A 22312-nucleotide genomic window follows, 5' to 3' on the forward strand; every position below is an offset into this window, starting at 1 on the left:
CACCCAACCTCTCTGACGTTTTATTCTAGCCCTACCTACCTCACTGCTTTCATCCTCTTCACTCCAGATCTCTTTCTGCCATTACATTAGCCTGCTGAATGTGCAGTTGTCCAAGGTATATTGTGAGTGAAGTAATGCAATGGGTTGAAAATATATCAGAAAGAAGCTTTGGTTAACAGTTTGTAGACACACTCGCTAAAATGTCATACATTTACACAAACGAAAAATATGCAGAATGATGTTTGTTTATAGCATTTGTAATGGTAGTGCTCCTGCTGAGTCTAAGAATACCATCAGTACTTTCTGAAACATCAAATTTCTCATCATAGACTGTTTATCCAACATTTTGTGTGAAATATGTACTCTGACAATTTCTCATTTTCTTTTCTCTGAGTTCATAGTTCAACAAATTGTGCAGGAACAGCAACACGTTGTTGAAATGGTGCAATGGTGTCCCGCTACGAGCACACTGTAACTTTCTGCATGTATAAAAGTCCCATGAACAAGTGTATGGCGGACACTACTTGCACGAAACTTGTACCCAGTTCACATACATCAATTCCACAAACTTCACACTGGCTACAACGCCACACGAGTTCAACTTTGTCACTGATTAAATTAAAATCATCATTTGCTTCCATTAATACTATTCACTGATTAAGCTACATATACCCAGTTCCGAATCAATAAAACACGTAATAATCGTCATTGGTTGAAGGAAATCTGCACACTACAGTGGAAACCAATTTTCAAGTCCATCTTTTGATCAATTTTTGGTGCAGTATAGTCGGTAACATGTTGATAGGTCCATTCATTTTAGAAGAGTGAATGTTAGAATACAATTACTTCCATTTTTGAAAAATTCATTTGTTGGACACCTTGATGACATTCCTTTGGTCATGTGGACTGCAATGTACTTCCAGCATGATGGAGGCCCTCCACATTTTACCAGATGTGTGAGAGAACATCTCAACTGCATTTACCCTAATGCTGGATTGGTCATGGTAGTATGATTAACTGGCCACCATGTTTGTCCCACATTATGTCACATTTTTGTTTACACGGTTAGATGAAGTCTGAGGTGTACAAACAAAAGTTGAATAACCAAGATGAACTACTTGGTTGCATCATGAACAATGCTCCCCTCATTAGGCAACAGGCAGAGGCACTCATACAGGCAACACATGTCCTCCCAAGAGTGCACAAATGCACTGAAGTTAACAGTGGGTATTCCAACATTTATTATAAACTGTACAACAGCTATAATTGTCATACACAATAATGCTTAGAGGTGATTATGTTAAAAAGACATTTTTCAACTGATACTTCTTAAAATGCATATTTTAATCTTTACTACCTGCTGTACATGTGTCAACATGACAATCTATTAAACAATACAGAAAATATATAAGAATGTACATCAAATGTGTTCTACCTCAGGAAAAATTCACAAGGGAGCAGTATGAGTCTGTGTGTGCTTCAAATGATCGTTTCTGTTATATTCCTGAATACTGACCATTCCTCCTGGGACACCCTCTATAAGACCTAATCCTATATTGGAGGAACCTCACCGTGATTTGTTCAGGTATTATTGGAGAACCGAAGGTCACAATGAAGGCGATGATCTTCTCAGTCTCTCCATTATTCCTTTGCATCCTTTGTTCCACATCAGCTATCCCCAGTGACAATCACTCTTGGTTAAATTCTGAGATGTCTGTGTCCATAACATAATGGCATGTGACCACACCCTTGCTCGAGTTGTGCATCTCAACAACTATGTCATAGCAAACCAGTTTTTGTGACTTCCTAAGAAGTTCCAATTGGTGTGACCTGTTAGTTTCAACAAACAACGAATCATTCTGCAGCTGCTCAATAGATTTTAAGGTACCAGTAAGCCCTTCTAATCCTTTATGAATATAGAAAGGGAACACTTTTTCAAATGTTCCCTCCTTTCTCTTGATCACCGGGAACACATATTATTTATGCCTCCTTGAGCCCCATTAGTAAAGACAATGTGATTATCAAGAGGAATAGCTCCCTCATTCATTTGGGTGAGAAGGGTGCGAGTACCCCCAGACAGTAAACCCATCACAATGCGGGTGGTGAGATTGATTTGATTTGCCATGATGTTCCCATGAGCAGTTAGGGACATAGGTCAATCCAGACAGATTCCCACTTGCCTGCTAGGTCCTATACTAGAGGATGCCCACTGATGACTGTTCTGCCTCGAAAGCCATGCATTCACCAGTGCACAGCACGCCTTGAGACTGAGGTTTTTTTAAGATGTTTCTTCCATCCCCGCATTCTAGGTGATTAAGCCAAGATCCCCCTTCCTTATGACATGCAGTGTTCCACTTCCGTCCTGCGCAATGGTCACTCAAGCATATTCAGAGCTTACAGTTACAGCGGACTAGCGGCGCTCTCCAGTCCCAGTTTAGAAAATGAGGGTTTGCCGAGCTCATACCTAGCAAATGAATGCTGAGCTCCCAGAAGTGCTCCCATTTAGCATGAACCGGGGGGCATGTATGGCTTATCAAATGCCACAGATGAGGCACACAGTACCCCCACTCCCCACATCCCAATAGTATGAGCCAGTCCTAAAAAGCAGTGGAGATCATGTAATACAAGGTACAGAAAGTTGGCTGAAATCCAAAGCAGACAACAATAAGATTTTTGGGATAAATCTTAGTGTGTATCAAAAAGGATATGCTGATGTGATCTTAAGGTGATGCATTTGTTGCAGTAAACAAGAAACTCAAATCCACATAGATAAAAATTGAAGATGCATGTGACTGTTTGGCAAGACTCCCTATCAAGGCTGTTCATAAACATGTAACTGGATCTTCCAAACAACCAATAGACTCAATCCCAAATCCAGCCAAAACCTTAGAGAAAATCACTGTTCACTAGTGGCTACGTTACCCAATCATGTGATCTTTAGAAGAGACTTTAATCACACTACAATTGATTGGTGATAATTACGGCTTTGCAAATGGTGGGTGCGACAAGATATCCTGTGAAACATTGCTAATGCCTTTCCTGAAAACTACCTAGAACAGGTAGTTCAGAAGCCCATTCACAATGGAAATAAATTATGCCTAATGGAAACAAACAAACCTGAACTCTTTGTGGTTGTCCTTACCGCATACAGTATCAGTGATTGCCTGTAGCAACAATGATGACAAAAGTACAAACAGGAATAAAGCAAGTTAGAAGATTTGTATGTTCAGTAATTTACATAAAGAAACCATTGTGTCATATTGCTGCAAAGGATAGTGACATAAATATATGCATCAATGGCACTAAGAAACAGCTAAAATCGTTGAAAGAAAACAGGGTTCCAGAGCCCAATGGAATCCCTGTCAGATTCCATATGGAATCTTCAGAGGACTTAGCTCCAATTTTCACGATAATATACCTCAGATCCCTTGAACAAAAAATAGGAGCAATGTACAGATCACACCTGTCATCAAATATGATAACAGAAGTGATCCTTAAAACTAATGTCTTAGCTCAATGATGTCCATTTCCTGTAGAATCAAAGAACATATTTTGAGCTCGAACACCACGAGGTTTCTTGGACAGAATGATCTCTTCCATGCCAACCCAGCGTGGATTCCAAAAACATCGATCATGTGAAACCCAACTAGTGGTTCTCTCTCATAACATCCCAAACACCATGCATCCATATAATCAAGAGGACGCTACATTTCTTGACTTCCAAAAAGCATTTGACTTGGTAATGCACCAATGTTTAGTAGGTAGACGGTATTGATAGTGGCATCAGACTTTTCACAGATGATGCAGGTATCAAGAAACAAGTACTGTCTAAAAGGAGATGCTGCACAAATATTCAGTCAGATCTTGACAATGTTTCAAAGTGTGGCAAAGATTGGTAACTACTTCTAAATGTACTTCACAAAGGCAAAAACATGATACCCTATTATTAGAGCTACATGAAATTAGCAAATAAACTTTAAAAATTTAGCACTTTCAAATTCGAATTTGGCATATAGTTTACTTGCTAGTTTCACATAACTCTAATCACGGGGTACCACATAACTTTAAAATTTGATCTTCTTCACTATTCAGAGTGTCACAAATTAATAAAACATTCCACTGTAAATGTTGGTTAAGAATGTGCAATCCCAGTGATACAATATCTCCCTGGCAAACATATTTACACACAAATAAATAAATAAATATTTGTTTAATTTCTATTTTAGAAAATCTTGTCCAATAATTATGAAAAATAAAGATAAAGCAATCAGCAGACAAAAGAAAAAAAATATCCATTCCAAAATACAAGCAATTGATGTACGTTTCCTGCTTTCCTAATAAACATTTCTGTGTTTAGTGCAAAGATGCTGTATTTATATCTAGATAGGGAATGAAGAAAAAAAGTTAGGCAAAAAACTGATATACATCAAACTCAAAAATTCTACACAAATATACATTCACATACCACAAAGCCAGAACGTTATCTAGTGAAGTTCTGTAAGCTGCAGATGGTGATTTTCTACCATGTATCTCGACTTCTATGCTCGTTTCTTGCCTCACTTTTATTTGTTCATTATTCTATCACAATATAAATAAAACATCCTTGGTTTACTTCGCGTAAATGTGTGTGTTGGATTGGTTAGCAGAATGTCGTGCCTAGCATGTATGTAGTTATTCAACATGTATTTGTTTACAATCCTAAGTTTTGCTCTTTTGTTATCTTTATGTGGTGATTTCATACATAACTGAAGATATATTTGAATTGGTACAAGCCTAGTGACTGTATATTCAGATGTTTTAGCACTTAAGTAATAAATTTTGCAGAAAAATACTAATTTTAATAAATGTTGTTGAAATACACCAATTTCACATTTTTTGTCCTTTGAAATTGACTGAAAATATGACATATTATACTCAGGTATCAATGGAGTAATCATTTTTTACACTTTCAAAATGTTTCACATTTATAGCATACACAAATTTCACATAGTTCTACCTGTGACGACAATATCAGTGTTTCATAATTACAATACACAAACTCACGAGTGTAAGAATTGCTAGGAACATGAAATGGTATACTGCTAAAGGGTATGGTACCCAGTCCTGTTATGTCTGGCAGGGTATATTTAACATATGTAAATCATATGTAAATAAGGGCACAATGAATGGTCGCAGGTTTGTTTGACTCATGAGAGAGTGTGAAATAAATACTGAAGAAACTGAGTTGCTCAACACTTGAAGACAGATGCAAAATATCCAACGAAAGCTTGTTTACCAAGAGTCACAAAACAGTATTGCATGACCATGAAAAGATATTCTTCAGCCCCCTAAATACTGCTCCTGTAGGGAGCATGAAAAAAGAAATTAGTCTAACCACAGTATGCACAGTGGCATTTAGGCAGCCAATTCTCCTTGCATTCCATATCGGACTGGAATAGGAAGAAACCCTAATATGTGGTACTATGATAAGTATCCTCTGTCATGCAGTTCACAGTGGTTTGCAAGAATGTAAATGTAGACATAGAAATAGTCCCACAAGTTCTACAAGCACTTGTTTGACATCCAATTTTACCTCCAACAAGCAACTATCTGGCCCTGAATAAAGTTTTCAATTAGTAATTCTATCAATAGTAAGGGATTCTAAAATCCAGGAGGAGGCAACGTAACGAGAAAGAGGGGGAGGAGGGAGTGTGTAGGAAGAAGAGAGGGTGGGAGGGATAAGAGGAGAGTTGACTTCTAGCTTCAAGAATCTGCCAATTCAGGTGTTTCATCTCTGTGATGCTCTCCCATAAGGACGAAACAAATCTGTTGCCCTTTTTTATGTATGTCTGTCTGGGGGTGGCCTCATCTGTGATGTGGAGGAGGCCCTACCTGCAGCCAGCGCCATGTGTGTGTGTGTGTGTGTGTGTGTGTGTGTGTGTTACTCTAGCTCTCAAAGGATAACTCTGAAAGCTAGCAAGTTTTCTTTCTTTTGTATGTGTCTATCAACAATTTTGTGTGTCTCTATCAACAATTCAACACTTCCGCTTTTCGGTGAGTAATCTCCTTTAATCCTAAAGTCTTATCATTACATTTCATATCCCACGAAATAGCCACACCCATATATTTGTATGCATTAGGTGATTCCAACTGTTGCTCCTTCATCTTGCGTTCTTATGAGACTACATGGTTTTCCTTTTGTTTTATGAAGTACACAGTTTTAATTTTCAAAATAAGTTGTCAGTCTCCACTTTCAAATCTTATCAAGATTTAATTGAATATTTATGGAGCTTTTCTTAGAGGGTAGGCTACTTCATTATAGATTATTGCATTATCTACAAAAAGTCTTAAGTTACTATTAATATTATCTGCCATGTCTTTGACATATAATGCAAACAGAAAGAGTTCCAACTCACTTCCCTCAGACACAGCTTCAAGTTGCCTCCATTTTTGTTCTTGACTCTGCAGTCCATAACACATCGTGTCCTTCCTACCAAAAAATTCCTTGATTTTGTTACAAAATTTCATTTGATACAAAACACGAACGTACTTTCATTCATAAGCACAGGTTGGGTACTGAATCAAATGCTTTTCGGAAATCAGGATACGCTACATCATGCTGGCTGCCTTAGCCCAAGGTTTCTAGGATGTCGTGTGAGGAAAGTGTGAGTTGAGTTTTACATAACGGATGTTGTCAGAAGCCATGCTGATTTGTCGGCAAGGTAGGTGTCATTATGTTCAAGATACCTCCTTATGTTTGGCCTCAGAGTATTTGCTAAGATTCTACAACAAGTGAATGTCAAGGGTTTTGAACAGCAGTTTTGTGGCTCACTTCTACTCCCTCCTTGTTGAAAGAACAATTACTAGGTTTCAGTCTCAGTTATATCTTCACAGCCCCACCCTTTTTCTCATTAGCTCTTGTTACTGCAGGTATTCATCTTTCACAACATTATATTTTACAACATTTTTAGTTTGCATTCTTGTTTCTCCCAATAGTTTTCAGTTATTTTGCTCTTATTACAATACACATTTTTCAAGCACTTTTTTGCATATACATTTTCTAAAAGTCCTACATCTTTGCCACTCAACAGCCATCAGAATTTAGAAATACAGAGACTGCACAATTTTACTCCCTCTCAGAGCATAATGTTCCTTGTTCATTTACTTGTTTATCTGATCTGCATGCTGTTGTCTGCATTACTTTGTGTATTTCCTATTTGGTCCTCTCCTATAGCTCATAAATCTTGCCGGTGCTGAGAATTCAGTTGATTTATACTGTTACCTATTTTATTACACCTGTTTCTCTTATTTGCCTTCCTCTGATCTCTAATAAATGAAAGGTACTCTAATCTGAAAACTTAAAGAGTCATGAACTTTATTTTTTGAGGTAATCAAGCATGACTAACTTTCTCTTATTTCTGTATTTATAAATAGTATTTTTGCACCTCTGATTACAATGCTAAGTTCAATATTTTCATCATTAATTCTAATTCATCAGCATAAGATCCAATTCAATTAGTTGTTCCTCAGTATTTCATAAAATACGGTGAAAGAAATATTTCATCCTAACTCTAACAAGTGATTAATATTGTGCTGTAAAACACATAGTTTCCAAAATTGTATTTGACTTACAGTAATTTCATCATCGGATACCACACCATCTTTGTTTTGGTCAAACGTCTGTTGTGTTTGTATTTCGGATTTCTGCAACCTGGAGGATTACAAGAAAACCATTAAATCCTACAAAAAACTAGCAAGTCCTATGCAGTAGTGTACAAAACAAATGAGAATAGACTAAATGTTCACTTCAGTAACTCACTTCCCATCTTGATTTGCATCTAGCCTATGGAAATGCTCAAATGCTTCCTGTTCTCTTGCTTTCTGTTCTTCTTCTTGCTTCACTTTTTTCTCCTCCTCTTCTTGCTGCCTATACTTCTCTAAAGCCTTATTCTCCAACTCTTCTGCTGCCAACTTCAATGCTTCTTTTTCTTTCTTTAGACTTTCTGCTTCTTCTTTATCTTTTTCAAGTTGAACCAATCTCTCCTGCAATCACATAATGTCAGCAAATTAAGACACTTTAATTTCAAAGTGACCAGGTGAAATACTGCATGTCTGACAATTTGTAAGTCAAGAGAAAGTCCTCACTAAGCAAAACTGTTTTCAAAAGTTGTCACAAAAGCAATCCAGAATGCAAACAGGTATCTTACCTGCTTTTCCTGGCGCAACTGCTTTCCTTTTCTGCTTAGTGCTGCTCTCATTTCACTGCCAATCTTAGCAACTTCTGCAAGTTTTTGTGCTTCCATTCGAGCTGCTTTCCCCAGATCATTGCAGTTATTAACACAATTTGCATGACTCTCATACTCATCTGAAGTATCGCAACAATCTATACCAAAAGAAGACTGTTATTTAGTACTGAGTGGATTTATCATGGAAAGCAACAACATAAGGAATGACATCCTGTTCATTCCTTAACATGTATCACGGGATTTTATCTTAAAAACAATAGAATTCAAAAATTAAAGTAATATACAGTAGGGAAAAAAAATCTGTCACCTGATGAAACTGGAAAAGGTAAGCAGCACTGCCAATTGTCTCCTCAATATTTCATAATCAGTAGTAAGACCAAAGAGTATTTATTAACTGTAAAGGGTATTCACAACAAACCATCTTCAGATCCTATCACTCCTTCCAGTTCAACAATAATATGTATATTCATTGAGCATGATGTATGGCACATTACATAAACCGAAACATTAATTTGGATTGTTATCCGAATAGTAAATCAATTTTCTGTTGAAATAAGGAGTGGTTATAGGTACTACAAAACAATGTCTTTTCTACTTAATGTAGTCTAAAAGAACATTTATCCCAGTTTAAAGCAGTTTTAGAATCTACTTGCTCCTACAGACTAGATCTTTTCAAACAGAAGATGACACTGAAACTTCCTGGCAGATTAAAACTGTGTAACGGAATGAGACAAACCTCGCAGAATTAGCACTCCTGGAAAAAAGGATATTGCAGGGACATAGCTTAGCCACAGCCTGGGGGATGTTTCCAGAATGAAATTTTCACTCTGCAGCGGAGTGTGCGCTGGTATGAAACTTCCTGCAGAGTGAAAATTTCATTCTGGAAACATCCCCCAGGCTGTGGTTAAGCCATGTCTCCGCAATATCCTTTCTTCCAGGAGTGCTAGTATGCAGAAGAGCTTCTGTGAAGTTTGGAAGGTAGGAGACGAGATACTAGCAGAATTAAAGCTGTGAGGACAGCTCGTGAGTCATGCTTGGGTAGCTCAGTTGGTAGAGCACTTGCCCACACAGTTTTAATCTGCCAGGAAGTTTCATACCAGTGCACACACTGCTGCAGAGTGAAAATTTCATTCTAGAAGAAGACACTCCTCTATTCTACATTATCATTTTAATAGTCAGTTTCATTTCCATTGTGTGTTGGTAACGGTATTTCAAAACAGTATAAATGGTGCCTCTCTCTCTCTCTCTCTCTCTCTCTCTCTCTCTATCTCTCTCTCTCTCTCTGGGACACACACACACACACACACACACACACACACACACACACACACACACACACACACACACACACACCAGTGGCAGACTGGAACTCAATTCTGGGATATTTATCTTGCACATTCGAGTCCCAGTCCACGAAACGGCGTAGCAATAGTCGTTGACCATGACTTCCGTTACAATGTCAATAGTGTCGACAGGGTGTCCGACAGGCTTATGTCCAAGACTGATTCAACAGCTATCACTGCCCACACTGTAGCTTGCTATGCACCTCAAACTGGATGCACTGAGGAAGAGAAGGGCAAATTTTGGAACAGTCTGGATGCTCTCCTTCGAGCAATTCCCCAGGATGAGTCCATCATTGTTGGAGTAAATTTAAATAGACATGTCGGGGCCCACAAAGAAGGATATATGCGATGTCATGGAGGACATGGATTCGGTGTGCAGAATGATGATGGATGTCGGATACTTGATTTTGCAGAAACTTGTGATCTCATTGTGACCAACACATACTTTAAAAAGAGGCCAACACATCTGGCTACTTATACAAGTGGAGGCCATGCTACTCAGATCGATTATTGGCTACTTTGTCAACAAGACATGAAGCTGGTAATGGATATCAAAGTAATTCCATATGACTGAATCGCCCCTCAACACCGATTGCTTGTCCTCGATATTCGCAAGTGTGTTATACAACCCAAACCTAAACCTAAGACTGAGCATGAGCGAATTAAGTGGTGGCGAACGAATACCCAGCGAAACAAGTTGATGGCAGCCTTTGCAAACTTCTCCGTGAAGACTGATGATCAGTCAGTTGAAGATATGTGGAAAGATGCGGTGGAACAAATACATCAAGCAGCGACAAAAACGCAGGGAAAAACCATACCTGGAAGAAAATACATTGACAAACAAACTCGATGGTGGACAGATGAAGTCAAGCAAGCAATCAAGGAGAAAAAGATGATATACAAGACTTGGCGGAACTCACGACTTGACACTGATCTCCAGAAATATCGCAACCTGAAATCAGCAGCAAAAAGAGCAGTAGCTGCAGCAAAAGACCAGTATTACCAGACACTGTATGCCCTGCTTGACACACCATCGGGAGAAAACAACATCTACCATCTTGCTAAGTCACGTCACCATTCAACTCAGGACACTGGACATGTCATGCACTAAAAGGGAGCCGGCGCCAAACTGCTAAGAGATAAACAATCTATTCTCCAGAGATGGACAGACTACTTTCACAACATCAGCAACAAAGAGTTTACGCATCCACCAATTACTAGTCCTGATCCTACCTTAGAATCCGTCCCGTCAATTACACCTGAGGAAGTAATGCTTTCCATCAGCACGATGAAAAATGGAAAAGCAACTGGCCCAGATGACCTACCAGCAGAAATCTGGAAAATGTTCAGAAAGCCTGCTTCAGAATTCCTTGCCTCACTCTTCTACTGAATCATCACTGAAAAACAACTTCCACAAGCACGGACAACTAACATAACAGTTCCAATCTGGAAGGGAAAAGGAGTCTTGAAGAATTGCTCGACTTATCGTCCTATTCGACTCCTCTGTCATACTTTAAAGATCTTTGAACAGGTACTTGATAGCAGACTCAGAAGTATTGTCTATGGAACACCAAACCAGTGTGGATTTGTTGAGGGATGCAGAACCATCAATGCTATCCATTCCAAGCGCCTTTTCATTGAAAAACACAGAGATAGACAGAAGAGTGTACATATGGCATTTCTAGACCAAGAAAAGGCTTTCGATCACATCCCATACGATCTTATTTGGCGAGCTCTTTGCTGCCATAGTGACCCTGAAGAGTATGTAAGCTGGGAGCAACTTTTGTACCGTAATTCCACTAGTGTTGTTCAGAGTCCTGCTGGAATTTCTCCACCCTTCGATACACTGTGGGTGTTCATTAGGGTTCTGCCCTTTCACCACTGCTATTCATCCTTTGCATGGATACGGCAACAGTTGACATACAGACTTCACATCCCCAGACCCTTCTTTATGCAAATGATGTGCTACTTGCCGACCAAGCCCGCTGTGAACTCCAACACCAGGTTGAAACGTGGACGGACAGACTGGTTGAAAATGGACTGCATCTCAATGTCCAAAATATAGAGTACCTAGAATGTGGCTCCCAAACCAGAGGCACCGTAAGTACAGCAAAGAAGACTTGCAGAAGGCCATGCATTTTAAGTACCTAGGGTTTGTCGTCACCTCAGACTGGGACACTACTCTTGATACTCAGATGAGGGTGAATGCAGCTTGGCTCAAGTGAAGACAGGTCACTGGAGTCCTCTGCGATAAAAAGATGCCTCAGTATCTTAAGTCAAAAGTATATATGGTCATGGTATGCCCAGCAGCAATGTATGGGACTGAGTGTCACTCTATGACAAAACAACAGGCGCAAATGTTACACATCTCGGAGATGAAGATGCTTCGATGGTCCACGAGACTGACACGATGTGACCACATAAAAAATACAGACGTCCAGCAAAGGTTTGGTGTCACACTGATCACCGATAAAAGTGAGAGAAGCCCATCCCTGCTGATACAGCCACGTCATTAGAAGGCAAGACAACTCAGTTGCAAAAACAGCACTCCACACCAACCCAGGAGGAACAAGACCAAGAGGAAGACCACCAAACAGATTGACTGACAACCTCAGGGGAGACATGCATTTTGTTGGCTTAAAACTAGAAGATGTCAACGACAGGGAGAAATAGGGGAGATGTAGCAAAATAGCAGACCCGCAAGTCAGGATTAATGCTTGGAGAGAGAGACAGAGAGAGAGAGAGAGAGAGAGAGAGAGAGAGAGAGAGATTCGAGTCCCAGCACACAGTTTTAATCTGCCAGGAAGTATTAACCAGTGCACACTTCACTAGAGAATGAAAAATTATTCTGCAAACAATGCCTAAGGCTTTGGCTAAGCCATTTCTGCATTATATCCTTTCTTCCAGGATTGCTCATCATGCAAGGTATGCAGGAGAACTTCTGTGTAGTTTAGAAGGTGGGAGATTAGTTACTGGCAGAAGTAAAGCTGTGAGAGAGGGTCATGAGTCAAACTTGGATAGCTCAGTCAGTAGAGCACTTTCCTGTGAAACTCAAATAGTCCTAGGTCTGAGTCTTGGTCCAGCACACAGTTTTAATCTCCCAGGAAGCTTTATATTCTAGCTGCTTAATTGAAACCAACAATTTTATTGTTCTCCCGCACGAAAACTGTGGTGCTCTACTTTGAGGTTCTTGTGAAGTCAACCCAAGCTACATCACAATTTTCTGCAGAAAATTGACTGCTTTGTTGTTGTTGTTGTTTCCAATCCAAAGTCTGGTCTGATAAAGCGTTCTACTCTACCTGTGCGAGCCTCTTCATCTCTACATCACTGCAGCCTACATCCATTTAACCTCATTATTATACTTATAGGAACCTTCTCATTAATGATACCTGCAATCTTAACCATTCTTCTGTAACACCGTATTTCGAAACCATAAATCGCATACATACCAATTCTCTACAAGATTTCACTCCAGATAAGACTTCTGAACATTTAAATTTGTATTCAATGTTAACATATTTCTCTTTCTCAAAAACACTTTTATTGCTGTTGCAAGTCAGCATTTTATGTCCTTTTCGCTTTGGTCACAGTAAGTTATCTTGCTACCCAAATCCCAAATTCGTGAACTGCTTTAAATGCATCATTTCTTAACCTAATTCCCATAGCATCACCTGTTTTGATTGTACATTTCATTACCCTTGTTACAGTTTTGCTGCCTTTCATTCTATAACCTCTTTAAAAGACAATGAACATTGCATTCCATACAACTGATGTTCTAAGTCCTTTGCCATCTCTGATACAATGACAATGTTGTCAGAAAACCTCAGGACTTTAATTTCATCTGCATCAACTGTATTTCCCTTACTAAATTTCTCCTTGGTTTCCTCTACTAAGTGTGCAGATTGAATAACATCAGAATAGCTCACAACCCTACCTCACTCCCTTCTCAATTACTACCTTCAACTCTTAACAACTGCAGTCTTGTTTCTCAACACACTGTAGATAGCCTTTCATTTCTTGTATTTTATTCTTGACATCTTCAGAATTTTCAAGAAAGTATACCAACAAACACTGCCGAAAGCTTTATCTAAACCTGTAAGTGTTAAAAATATAGATTTCTACAATAAGTTGTAGGATCAGTATTGCCTTGTGTATTCTTACCAAACTGATCTTCCCCCAGGGTCGCTTTCTGCCAGTCTTTCCATTCTTCTGTAAATAATCCCGTTAGTTATTTTGTAACCATGACTTATTAAACTGATGGTTTGAAAACATTCACATCAGTCAGCAGCTGTCTTCTTTGGAATAAGAATTTTTACATTATCCTTGAAGTCTCACTGCATTTCACCTGTCTCATATCATACACAATGTTATCATAATTGGTTCTTCCACACATCTCAATAATTCTGAGGAAATGTCATCTACTCCAGTTGCCTCATTTCATCTTTGTTCTCCAAGTATCTGTCAAATTACTTATGGAGTATCATGTCTCTTCTCTCATTTGTACCTATTTCCTCTATCCTTTCTACATTGTTTTGAAGTTCATTATGTCAGTTTCCTTCCACCTTTCACCCTAATACTGGCTTGCCACCTCAGCAACTTATCTTTTTTTAAGGTTTCATTAATTTTCCTCAGGTACCATCTCTCCTATAGTCATCCATGCTTCCACAGCTTTGCATTTCTACTCTAGCCATTCCTGCTTTGCATTTCCTGTCAATCTATCTTTTTTTGACATCTGTATTCTGTTTTGCCTGCTTTGTTTACTGCAGTTTTATATTTTCTCCTTCTCACAATTAAATTCAATACCTCATGTGTTACCCAGGATTTCTATTGAGCCTTATCTTTTTATCTATTTGATCCTATGCTTCTGAGCCGTGTATCAACTCGCGCTACACCTTGTGTTTAGATTGCACTGGTTTTCCTTTTCTTCCCCTGACATGTTTGTTTGATATGTTGTCTGTCATTAAGTGGCTGCTTGGTTGTCTTTTCCCTCTGCTATCGATATCTGCGTTTTTGCTTCCGGGAAACTGCTGTGGAGGAAGTGAGGTCTTTGACCGGTTGTAACCCCGTGTGGTGGCGCGGAAGTAGGAGCATTGCGCGGAGACAGAGTGGTGGACACGGGAGGGCAGTGTGGCTCTCCAGCGCGAAGCAGGCGTGGTCGGTTGTACTGAGTTGCCACGTGATGTATGTCGGTTGTGTGTAACGAGCGGGTTGAGTAGACGGAAGAGCTCCCCGCGTGTTGGTTGTATACAGAATCGCCCCACGAGTAGTTGCTGTTCATTTCACCTTGGTAGCACGTTAACAAGCTTCTTTAAATCCTTCGTTTCAACACTGGAGTTTAAAAGGAGACACCTGACATGAACGAATGGTCACTACCCATCAACGTTGCAGAGAAGACGTGATCTCCACTGACAGAACTGACAGAACGTGTTGTCACGTGACCGTGGCGTGTTGGGTATGCTGGTGACGTGTGTGCGGTCGGATGTGTGGATCCTTGCCATCGGAGGTTGTGTACTACCTGTTTGAGCATAATTGCAAGTTCAGTTGGGGGAAGGTTTAATCATTAAGTAATAATTTTGTGTAACCAGTGTCTCTTCTGCCTTGTGACCTCCGGCGACCGGGTTTCCTGTCCCTGGCACCGGTGTAATTGAAGACAGTGATCTTTCCAGTTTTGGCAGTTTAATTGTTTCGCTATTCTGTCATGGGTTATGAGTAAATTCATGCTTCTTGTTGGTTGATCATGTGGTCGCTCATTCAGGACTGTGTGGTGTAATGTTTCCTTGCATGAGGTTAGCTCTAATTCTGTCAGCAAGTTAAGCCATCTTATAACAAGTTGTCGCTGGCTAAAAGTCGGTGCAGTGACCAGCCTGAGAGTGGCAATTGTGTTTACGGGCGTATTTAAATTGGTCAGTATTCTGTCTAGCCTGAGCATCCCTGAGTGGGTGATTTGTGGCTGCCTTACACGGGTCCGTCATATCTGTTGTGTTCTAATGATATTCCAGGACACTTTTGTTTAAATTTTCTTTAAATTCCTCCAAGTTTGTAAATTCCTTTTATTGCCATTAATCGTGTGTTTGCTGAGACCTGTTTAATTTTTTTAAATGGCGGTGTTGGTAGCTTCACTACCTCGCCATACTTTATTAACAAGTTCTGTATTTACGTTAGTAGCCTGTTCACTAATGTTCATTAATTTTTTTTAAATTGTTGTATTGCTATAAATTACTTGATTGCCGTTAGCACCGTGTTTAAAAGGCTGTTTATTGCCGTACTGCTAGTTTCTGTAAGATACAAATAAAACATTTGTGAAAATCTCAACTCGACAGTAAACTACTAGAAATTCAATTTTTATTCTTGTAGTATTCCTGTTTTAGTTAACTATTAGTAAATGCTGCATTTGAAACATTACATAACCAGTGGTTCTTTCAGTTTATCCGGGTTCCATTTCATTAATTTCCTACATTTCTGCAATGTTTTCAGTTTTAATTAACAGGTCATAATGAGTAAATTATGGTCAGAATCTGTCCCTGGGAATGTTTTGTAGTTTAGAATCTCATTTCAAAATCTTTGTCTTATCATTATATAACATTCCTGAAATCTTCCACTGTACTCACATCTCTTCCATGTAAACAATATTCTTCCATGAAGTGCCAGCAATGATTCAATCACTCTGCATCCAAAATTCTAGTATGTCGGTACCCCTCTTTCATTCCTTCCCTCCAGTCAATGTTCTACTATTCTCCTTTCTATCATATTCTAGTTCCCCATCACAAGTAAGTTTTCGTGTCTCTTAACATTCTGAATACTTTCTTTTGCCTCATCAAACATTATTTCAATTTCTACATCATTTACACAGCTAATAGGCATATAAAATTTTACTGCTGTGGTAAGGTTGGCTTTACATACATGGACTTCAATTCATTGCAAGCCTTAGTTTCTTAACACATATTTGCTATCCTACTGTTGGTTTTAAGTTCTCCCCTAGATACACACAGATGAGAAAAAAATCACAACACCAAAAAATACTTAATGTAGAGTAATGAAATTTTGGGAATACATTTGTCTGGGTCACATATTTAAATGATTAACATTGCAAGACCACAGGTTAATGTAGGAACAAGATATGTCACTGAAAACGTAAAATGCTGGTACATTAATAACCAGTGTAAGTGGCAGATGTTGACTGCAAGCATCATGCAAATGTGACATGCACTGTACAATACAGGTGCCAGATGTCAGTCTACGGGATGGAGTTCCATGCCTATCCACGTAAATACAGGGACGCGTAATGCTGTTTGTAGATGATGCAGGAGTTGTTGTCTCATGATGTTCTGCATGTGCTCAATTGGAGAGAGATCTGGTGACCCAGCAGGCCAACGTACCAAATCGACACTCTGTAGAGCATGTTGGGTTATAACAGCAGTATGTGGGTGAGAGTCACTCTGTTTGAAATCACCACTTGAATGCTGTTTGTGAATGAGAGGATAACCAGTCAAATCACCAGACTGATGTACAAATTTGCAGTCAGGCACGATGGATAACCACGACAGTGCTCTTACTGTCATAAGAAATCACACCGCAGACCATAACTTCAGGTTGCAAGCCCTTAACTGGCGGCCTCATAACCAAATTAAGGCAACCACTGGCACTGAGGTAGAACAAGCTTTCATCAGAAAACACAACAGACCTTCATTCTGCCCTTCAATGAGCTCTTGCTTGACACCACTGAAGTCGCAAATGGTGATGGTTTGGGGTCAGTGGAATGCACGCTACAGAGTGTCTGACTTGGAGCTGTCCTTGAAATAATTGATTCGTAACAGTTCACTGTGGCACTGTGGTGCCAACTGCTGCTAAAATTGCTGTTGCAGATGCAGTACGATGCGCCAGAGTAACACACTGAACATGATGTTCTTTGCTCTGTGTAGTACCACGTGGCCATCCACAGCCCTGTCCTCTTGCGACTGCACGTTCTTGTGACCACCGCTACCGGCAGTCTCGTACAGGGGGTACATTACTGTAAAGTCTTTCTGCAAATTTGCAGAAGGAGCATTCAACTTCTTGTAGCCTTTTAACATGACCTCATTCAAACTGAGTGACTTGTTGATAATGGTGTCTGTCACCTTAAAGGCATTCTTGACTAACATCAACTCATAACACCCAGTCTCAAAGGTAACTAATGCTCACTACTGTTACAGCATGTATTTAAAGCAAACCTGATTTGTATTCCATAGTGGCACAACTAGCACCACTCTTATTTGACTGGCATGAAATGTGAATAGATATCATCTTTCTGATTCCTACCAACTTGCATTTATGTCGCACAACTCTTCTTGGTGTTGCCATTTTTCTTCTGTCAGTGTATTTCTATCAAGACTGGCTAATACTTGTGTTCCGTCCTGGGTAAGCAATTGTAACAAATTCACAATACTAGTAATTTTATTGATTATATGTATCTCATATGTGTTTCCCTCTTCCATGTACCTATACCACTACTGTGTACCTTCTTCTCATAGTCTATTTCAACCCTCCCTCAGGATCTCCCATATCATCCTGGAAAGTTTTGGCCTCATTAATAACTATTCAACTTCAAGGAACAGGAACTTGAAACACAGATACTGCCACAACAATAGCATCCTCCCTCATTCAAAGGCAGCCACTAATCAGCATGAGGTAGCTTTTCTACAAGTTTTTCTACAGTTTCCGAATAACTAACAACAGGGACAGTTCAAAGTCTCTGATCACCAACCTTGTCTGCAATCACAATGACCCAAAATACTATAGTGTGTTTCAATACCACAATTCCTTTTGGTTCACTGAATTCAGATAATTTTCCTTCATTTTCCCTGATACATGGGTCCACATTCCACAGACATGTTTATTCACAGTCCACCAACCAACAAGCAACAGTTGTGTTGTTTTTATAACCTAAACCTCTTCCAAACATTTTTACCACAACATACGTCAAAATAATTTCTTCAGGTGCAGACTGACTGTAGTTACACAACCAGTGCTATAAATGTGTTGATTTTCTTAAGTTTTCCTGGCAGTCTAGTGTGAAAACAGATTCCTTATTGCATCATACATAAATAAAGTCGGTGCAAACATATAACATACATATAGGTTTTATTACGCAAATACAGATTTTGGCTGTCTAGCCATTATCAATGCAACATTTTCTAATCTTGATGCATGTTAGTTTTCTGGTGTTTGGGTGTCAGTCGCAGTTCTTTGAATACTCTTCCCCAATGTAAGGTAACCTAATACAACATACACACTCAACTGGCAGACTGCTATCCTACACTACAATCTACTACCAAATTTCAAATTCTGGGTTATAAGTCTCTCAATGTTTGTCTGATATAAAATTCATAATGCTTAACATTTTATGCACGCCTCCAAGAGTATATTTCTATCACCCAACCACCTTTGGGTTTACGGGATTAATGAATCTGCTCTTTAGCTTTTCTTTTCATTGTCTTGTTCATTATTACACAGGTAAATTGGAGTTTCTTTACAGCTTACAGACACTGTAATACCACTTGATAATCTCAACATAGATAAAGTATACTCCAGAATGGAGGAGTTAAATGAAACTTCGCTTTTCACAACTACATCTGCCTGGTTGGAGTAATATGGCTGCTCCAGAATTTATATACAACATAATTCCAAAGATGCTACCCAAGAAACTATTCTCACCACAAAGATGTAAGTAGTACTATTTGTTTCATTTATTATGTTACTTCTATACCATTCTATTACTTCTACATCTACATCGATGCTTCACAAGCCACTGCACAGAGCATGGTGGAGGGTACCCGGCACCGTTATTAGTCATTTCCTTTCTTTTCCAACTATGAGGCCTAATTTCTCAAATCCTTATCCTTGTGGTCCTTATGCACAATTTATATTGGTGGCGGTAGAATTGTTCGTTCAAATACCATTTCTCTAAATTTTCTCAGTGTTTCTTGAAAAGAATTTCACCTTCCCTCTAGGGATTCACATTTGACTTCCTGAAGCATCTCTGTGACAGTTATGTGTTGTTTCAACTACTGGTGCATTGTTAGTTCAGCTCCAGTAAGACCATGTTTCAAATATAAGAATTAACTTCAGGATTTGCTTTTTTTATCATAAGTTTTTACGTGTGGTTGATTGGTTATTAGATTATCGTTGGGGCTGACGGAGAAATGAATAAGACTATCACCCCCTCCCTCCTCTGAAAACTGAATACTAAGGTGTTTCACAAAGGGAAAAGATTGGACAGTCAATTTTATTTTTTGCAATATCACCTAAGAAACAGAATCTGGTAAGAGATGAAGTAAGATAAAACAGCTATAGAGAAGTAATAAAATGCAGTATGGAGGGATGGGGCAGGGAAAAGCAGCCTGCACTGATCAGAAAGGGCTCAGAGCAGACTGTAATTCATTGGTAGAATATTTGGGGGAATCAGTCTATGATGGAGATTGCATGCAAAACATCTAGAATCTAGAATACTGCTCAAGCGTGCAGGATCCACACCAAATATGACTAACAGGGGATACTGAATAGTTACATAGATGACTTTTGAAGACAGACGTAAGCTATCCCAAGGAAGTCTATTAACAAAGTCTCAAGAACTGGCTTTAAACGATTACTCTAGGGATATACTACAACCTTCTACTTATCACTCACATAGGGATCGTGAGAATAAGATTTGAGTAATTACTGCATGCACAGAGGCATTCATTCAATCAATCATTTTTCCCATGCTCCATATGTGAATAAAACAGGAAGAAACCCTTATAACTGGTACAATGGGACATGACCTCTACTGTGCACCTCACGGTGGTTTGCAGAGTATAGACATAGATGCGGATGCAGAATGATAGCATGAACAGACGCTCCATGGGAGAGTGTCACAAAGATGCTGAAAGAACTGAACTGACAGATGCTTGAAGACAGACACAATCAATCACATGACAGAGTACTCAGAAAGTTTCTAGAACTAATTTTAAGTGATGACTCTAGGAATAGACTACAGTCTCCTATCTACTGCTCCCCTATGGATCACAAAGACAAGATCAGACTAATTACAGCAGCCATACAGGAAGAAGCATCTAAGGAATCATTGTTCCCTTGCTCCATACATAAATGGAACAAGATAATAATTGGTACAATGGAACCTTATTGGTTTGTGGCACACTGCTCCATTCTTTCTTCTATGCCACTACGAGTCGGTGAAATAATGTCATCTGCATGTCAGATCAAGGTACCTGTACTTACAGTAACCTCCTTCACAACATGATCCAAGAGTTTAGTAACCCTCTGAGTTTCAACTACCTCTCGTCGCATCCTGAAATGAGCAATATCCTAACCACTATCATGCTAACACCTCTCACAGTGAAACTTCCTGGCACATTAAAACTGTGTGCTGGACCGAGACTCGAACTCGGGACCTCATTCTGGAAACATCCCCCAGGCTTTGGCTAAGCCATGTCTCCACAATATCCTTTCTTCCAGCAGCACTAGTTCTGCAGGATTCGCTGAAAAGCTTCTGTGAAGTTTGGAAGGTAGGAGATGAGGTACTGGCAGAACTGAAGGTGTGAGGACAGGTCCTGAGTTGTGCATGGGTAGCTCAGATGGTAGAGCAGTTGCTAGCGAAAGGCAAAGGTCCCGAGTTTGAGTCTCGGTCCAGCACACAGTTTTAATCTGCCAGGAAGTTTCATATCAGCGCACACTCTGCTGCAGAGTGAAAATCTCATTCTGGAAACCTCTTACAGTGGTATTCAACTGCCCACCGAACATACACAATATCCTTGTCCATCACCACTCCACCCCTGCTTCCAAACCCTTGCCTCATGGTTCATCTCTCTGAAATTGACCTAAATGCACTGCCTGTCACATACATCCTCCCACCACCACCTACTCCAGTCTGGTCACAAGCATCTCCTATCCATCAAAGACAGGGCTATCTGTGAAAGCAGTTCTGCGATCTACAAGCTCTAAGTTGCAACCACTGTGCTCCATTCTACATGGGCATGACAACCAAAAAGCTGCCTGCCCGCATGAATATCCACCAACAAACTGCGGCAAAGAAACAGCTGGACCATCCATTTGCTGAACATGCTGCCCAACACAATGTTCTTCACTTGACTGCTCCATAACCTGTGCCATCTGGATTCTTTATACCAACACAAGGTTTTTTTGAATTGTGCAGCTGGGAACTCTCCCTGCAATATATCCTGTTTCCATAATGGCCCTGGCCTCAGACTTCGTTAGTCACTGTCCTTCACCCACCTATCCCCTTCCCTGTTCCCACTACAGCACTACATAGAATTCTACTGCACCAAAACACCCATACTCTCTATTTCTTTCCTGCCCCCCCCCCCCCCCCCTCCACTCTGACTCACCTCCCAACTGTATCCAGCTGCCCTACCCTCTGTATGCTTCCAAAAACAATACTTTACCGTCCCCCATGCCTACCTTGGTATCCCTCCCCTTCCTCACTCCAGCCTCGTCCTTACCTCCACCACTCAGATTGCTTCTCCCATCATGCGCAGTTGCTCGCAGTCTGGTCTTGGCAGCCAGAGATGGTGTTGCAGAGGTGTGTGTGTGTGTGTGTGTGTGTGTGTGTGTGTGTGTGTGATTTTTTTTTTTCCTGTCTGTGACTCAACATCTCCACTCTATGGTGAGTAGCAGTCAATCACTTTCATAATATGACACAGAAAGCAAAGAGGGGCCTCTTGTCAGCAAAGTCAATTGTTCAGCATCACT

General features: G+C 39.8%; 1 protein-coding gene across 1 annotated transcript in view; it reads right to left on the minus strand.

Annotated features, from left to right (window-relative positions):
• Window positions 1–22312, minus strand: part of LOC126088512 (glucosidase 2 subunit beta) — a 182478-nt gene that overhangs the window by 99054 nt on the left and 61112 nt on the right. Inside the window, exons 3-5 of the mRNA XM_049906658.1 lie at window positions 8187–8362; window positions 7799–8022; window positions 7612–7690 (exon numbers count right to left, since the gene is read on the minus strand). Of these exons, the coding sequence (XP_049762615.1) occupies window positions 7612–7690; window positions 7799–8022; window positions 8187–8362 (479 nt within the window). The remainder of the gene's footprint in view (window positions 1–7611; window positions 7691–7798; window positions 8023–8186; window positions 8363–22312) is intronic.

The sequence above is a fragment of the Schistocerca cancellata genome, chromosome 6, assembly GCF_023864275.1.
Source record: "Schistocerca cancellata isolate TAMUIC-IGC-003103 chromosome 6, iqSchCanc2.1, whole genome shotgun sequence".
Taxonomy (NCBI): Eukaryota; Metazoa; Arthropoda; class Insecta; order Orthoptera; family Acrididae; genus Schistocerca; species Schistocerca cancellata.